A 5,639-nucleotide genomic window follows, 5' to 3' on the forward strand; every position below is an offset into this window, starting at 1 on the left:
TGGCATTGACTAAACTAAAGCTAATCTTTTCCTAAAAACTTAACTGAAACTTATACTAAAAATATATTTCCATCAAATATTTTTTTGTATTTATATTTTTTTTTTTTTTTTGGATTTTTTATTTGTTTTTGTATTTAATTTTTTTGGATTTTTTTTTCATTTTATTTTTTTATTTTTATTTTCTAGTTTTTTGGATATTCATTTTTTAATTTATTTTTATTTTTTCATTTTTTCCTATATTCACAGCACTAAACTGTAAAACTCAACTGAAACATACTTGAAATATAACTCCACTAATTTTTTTTTTCCTATCTATTTTTTTATTTTCATTTTTATTTCAATGTTCACGGCATTAAACTGCAAAACTCGACTGAAACTTATATAAAAAATATTTTTCCACCATTTTTTGGGGGGAATATTATTTTCCTTTTATTTTTTTTTTATATGTTCACAGGACTATGCTGCAAAATTTAACTGAAACTCATGCTAAAAATATTTTTCCACTATTTTTGTGGGGGAGGGAATTTTATGTATTTATTTGGATTGTTGGTTTTATTTTGGCATTTTTAATTTTTTTTTTTTTCATTTTTAGGGGATTTTTCATTTAATATTTTTTTCCTATACCACTATCCCAGCACAATGGAGATATCTTGAGGGAACAGCTAACTAAAAGAAGTCAGACTTGTTTCTTCTGCATCTGTCCACCTGACAAAGAAACTGTACAGGTGAATCTTTGTCAAGGAACAGTGCATTCCATAACAAGTGGGACTTCTTCCCTCTGCTGAGTCCATCTTGTAGAATATTCCATTTGCATCTAGAAGGCCGGATTCCACTTGACATTTTTATAAAAACTCGACTGAAACTTATACTAAAAAATATTTTTCCACTACATATGTATTTTTTTTCTATGCTCACAGCGAACTGCAAACCTCAACTGAAACTTATACTAAAAATATTTTTTTAATTATATTTTTTTAATTTTTTTTGGATTTTTTTTGTATTTTTTTTTTTAATTTATATTTTTTTTTCTTTTGCAAACTGCAAAACTCAACTGAAACTTATACTAAAAATATTTTTTTCATTTTTTTTAAATCTTTTTTTTTTATTTTTTTTTTTATTTTTGTTATTATTTTTTTTTATTTTTTATATTTTTTGGGGGGGATTTTTTTTTATTTATTTATTCTTTTTTTTTTATGTTCACAGCACTAAACTGCAATGGTTTTCCCCTTATGTAACGTAAAAGCCTTAATAGTAGTATTCTTGGTCGTTCCTCTGACGATGTTCCCTTCTTGGTCTTCCCTGATTGTACTGCCGATGCTTTTCCTTTCTGGGGTCCTCCTTGATTGTACTGCCGATGTTCCCATCGATTGTATTGCCGTTGTTGGTTCCACTGCCCTTGCTGGTGCCTTGGTGGCTCCTGGCGATACCACTGGCCACCATTCCTTTCCCACTGATCATATTCCTTCTGATGGCGTAGCTCATCATCATATTCTCTTCTGTTTCTTTCGTCCGCCAAAATCAGTTTAGCATTAACCACCTTTTTGTACTTCTCCTCGAATGCTTCCTGTAGGAATTGGGGTTTGTCCCGATTTCTGCCTTTGTGGCTGTCTGTTCCAAACCCAGAACCTCATAGTGACCCTTGTCTTCCCACTGCTTCTGCAGTGCTTCAGTATCTTCTATGATTTTTAAGAAATTCTCTGATTTCTTCATTTTTACCATTTCGAAGTCCTTCAGGGCAGCGTCGAAAAGGCCAAGTTTAACGAGATGCCTCCCTCATAACATGAACGTTTTCCACCCTTCAAGACCTTTCTCTATAGCCTTTGAACAGTCTAATACAATATCCATATTACGAGGCGTCTCAGTGGCTGCGTTCGCTTCAGCACGAAGGAAATGCAGAAGAGCTGTTTCTTCTTCGTTGTCAGTCTTCAGGGTCAAGGCCTCGGTGAAAATATCTATCGCCTCTTTGGGCTTGTTACTCATCTGCGCAAAGAATCCAGCCATCAATAATCTCTCATGTTCATCCTTATTCTCAGTGTTATGAATTTCTGCTTTCTCAGCCTTCAGCTTCTCCTTTTCCATCTTCAATTCGTCAACTTCACTTTTCAATTTATTTAGTTGCTCAGTTTTCTTAGTCTGCGCCCTCTTCAGTTTTTCATTTTCAGTTTTAAACTCTTCCACGTACTTTCTTTCTTGCTCAATCTGGAGGTCTTTTATTTTGCACACAAATTCCAGGTTTTCATAATCATGCACCGTATCAGCTTTCAATTTCTCTTTTTCTGCCTTCAGATCGTCAACTTCATGTTTCAATTTATTTAGTTGTTCTGTTTTTTCCTTTTGATTTTTATTCATTTTTTCATTCTCGTTTTTGAGAGCTTCTACTAATTTTTCGTGTTCCTTCATCTGAAGGTCTTTTTCGACTCATTCAGATTTCAGTGTCATCTTTTCTGCCTTCATTTCATCAACTTCATGTTTCAATTTATTTAGTTGTTCTGTTTTATCATTTTGATTGTTATTCAACTTTTCATTCTCGTTTTTGAGAACTTCTACTAATTTTTTGTGTTCCTTCGCCTGAAGGTCTTTTTCGACGCATTCAGATTTCAGTGTCATCTTTTCTGCCTTCAATTCATCAACTTCATGTTTCAATTTATTAAGTTGTTCTGTTTTTCCATTTTGATCTTTATTAATTTTTTCATTCTCGTTTTTGAGAGCTTCTACTAATTTTTCGTGTTCCTTCACCTGAAGGTCTTTTTCGACGCATTCAGATTTCAGTGTCATCTTTTCTGCCTTCAATTCATCAACTTCATGTTTCAATTTATTAAGTTGTTCTGTTTTTCCATTTTGATTTTTATTCATTTTTTCATTCTCGTTTTTGAGGGCTTTTACTAATTTTTCGTGTTCCTTCATCTGAAGGTCTTTTTCGACGCATTCAGATTTCAGTGTCATCTTTTCTGCCTTCAGTTCATCAACTTCACGTTTCAATTCATTTAGTTCTGTTTTTTCATTTTGATTTTTATTCATTTTTTCACTATCGTTTTTGAGAGCTTCTACTAATTTTTCGTGTTCCTTCATCTGAAGGTCTTTTTCGACGCATTCAGATTTCAGTGTCATCTTTTCTGCCTTCAGTTCATCAACTTCACGTTTCAATTCATTTAGTTCTGTTTTTTTATTTTGATTTTTATTCATTTTTTCACTATCGTTTTTGAGAGCTTCTACTAATTTTTCGTGTTCCTTCATCTGAAGGTCTTTTTCGACGCATTCAGATTTCAGTGTCATCTTTTCTGTCTTCAATTCATCAACTTCACGTTTCAGTTCATTTAGTTGTTCTGTTTTTTCCTTTTGATTTTTATTCATTTTTTCATTCTCGTTTTTGAGAGCTTCTACTAATTTTTCGCGTTCCTTCATCTGAAGGTCTTTTTCGACGCTTTCAGATTTCAGTGTCATCTTTTCTGTCTTCAATTCATCAACTTCACGTTTCCATCCCTTTAGTTGTTCTGTTTTTTCATTTTGATTTTTATTCATTTTTTCACTATCGTTTTTGAGAACTTCTACTAATTTTTCGTGTTCCTTCATCTGAAGGTCTTTTTCGACGCATTCAGATTTCAGTGTCATCTTTTCTACCTTCAATTCATCAACTTCACGTTTCAATTTATTTAGTTGTTCTGTTTTTTTTCATTTTGATTTTTATTCAACTTTTCATTCTCGTTTTTGAGAACTTCTACTAATTTTTTGTGTTCCTTCATCTGAAGGTCTTTTTCGACGCATTCAGATTTCAGTGTCATCTTTTCTACCTTCAATTCATCAACTTCACGTTTCAATTTATTTAGTTGTTCTGTTTCATCATTTTGATTTTTATTCAACTTTCATTCTCGTTTTTGAGAACTTCTAGTAAATTTTCATATTCCTTCATCTGAAGGTCTTTTTCCCCTTTCAGATTTTTATTCATTTCTACTATTCTTCCCATTTCTTTAATTTGTCCCTGTAACTTATTATTTTCATCCTCGAGATTTTCCAAGAGAGTTGTCCGATCTTAGTCTTCCATTTTGAGTTCATTTCTGTCCAGTAGATTTTCGCATCCATTTTCCATTTCTGGAACACATTCTTCAAGAGAGCTGTTGTTCACATCTTCTCCAGCCATCCTCCTCCTGGCAAGCATAATTCCGCCAAAAATGACGGAAGCAGCAGCCATGCCGATGCAAAAATTCTTGTTTCCATTCGAAAGGGCTTCTTCCTTCCTTTCTCCCAAGTCAAATCCGGAGAGAAGCTTGCCAACGAACCACGTTGATTTCAATTCATCTTTGAATCTTAATGCTTCTCTCTCCATCTGGCGCAATCCAAGTTCGCACCGCCGTAGTTCCTCGCGGGCTTTCCACAAGCCCCCAATCCAAGGACAGCGCTGGAGCCACCTGCTAAGGAATCCATCCTGAGAGGCGACTGCACGGCAGTCTTCAAAGCGCGGCGACTCTGGAAGTAGCAACGAAAACCATTTGAAGACCAACGACTCCTGGAGAGTTCGCAACTGTCCCAGAAATTGTACAGCCATGTCCTCGCATGCAAGATTCTGCTCCAGAAGGGCCGAACCTGCCTTTTGAGGCCAGCCGAATCTTCCTGTAAGATTTTCGATGATATCCATCCACATTCCGATCGCTTTGTTTGCTTTGAAAATCATATTCAATGATGCAGATCCTGAGCTTGAATCAGCTATATTTTCAGGAAAGTGTTCTTGACACTAAACGTTCCCTCTGGGGACTTCAAGAATTCCCGGAGACATTTAGAATCATCAACTCCTCAGATAGATTTCCAAAATATTTCTCTTCTTCGTTCAGAAGACTGTGTTAAACTTAATCATAATCATAATAATCATAATAATCTTCGATGCAATATAGGAGCCCGGAGCCCTTCGGAGACTTCCAAATTCCTGGAGACATTTATATGTATACATATATATATATATATATATATATATATATATATATATATATATATATATATATACACACACACAAAAATACATATATAATACATACATACATATGATGTATGTATGTATGTGTATTTCTGTATGTGTATATATGTGTATGTATATACATACATGCATACATACATACATACGTATGTATGTAATGTATGTATATATACATATATGTATATATATATATATGTATTTTTGTATATATATGTATGCATGCATACATATATGAATTTGTGTATTTTTTATATATGCATGTATATATATACGTGTATATATGTATATATGTATACACACGGACATATATGCATATATATATATATTATACAAAAATACACACACACACATATATATATATATATATATATATATGTATGTATGTATGTATATATATATATATATATATATATATATATATATATGTATGTATGTATGTATGTATATATATGTATACATATACTGTATGTATATATATATATATATATATATATATATATGTATGTATGTATGTATGTATATATATGTATACATATACTGTATATATATATATATATATATATATATATATATATATATATATATATATATATATATATATATATTATATATATATATTATACAAAAATACACACACACACATATATATATGTATGTATGTATGTATGTATGTATG

At 32.1% G+C, this 5,639-nt stretch overlaps 2 protein-coding genes across 2 annotated transcripts; both read right to left on the minus strand.

Moving 5' to 3' along the window:
• Positions 1-1,773: 1,773 nt before the first annotated feature.
• LOC137646700 (synaptonemal complex protein 1-like) lies at positions 1,774-2,400 on the minus strand. The gene has a single exon (XM_068379808.1). The coding sequence runs from the start codon at positions 2,398-2,400 to the stop codon at positions 1,774-1,776; it is 627 nt and encodes a 208-aa protein (XP_068235909.1).
• An 18-nt stretch (positions 2,401-2,418) lies between these two features.
• Positions 2,419-3,609, minus strand: LOC137646701 (uncharacterized protein PF3D7_1120000-like). Its single transcript, XM_068379809.1, has one exon. The coding sequence runs from the start codon at positions 3,607-3,609 to the stop codon at positions 2,419-2,421; it is 1,191 nt and encodes a 396-aa protein (XP_068235910.1).
• Between the last annotated feature and the right edge of the window lie 2,030 nt (positions 3,610-5,639).

This window comes from Palaemon carinicauda, chromosome 9 (assembly GCF_036898095.1).
Source record: "Palaemon carinicauda isolate YSFRI2023 chromosome 9, ASM3689809v2, whole genome shotgun sequence".
Taxonomy (NCBI): domain Eukaryota; kingdom Metazoa; phylum Arthropoda; class Malacostraca; order Decapoda; family Palaemonidae; genus Palaemon; species Palaemon carinicauda.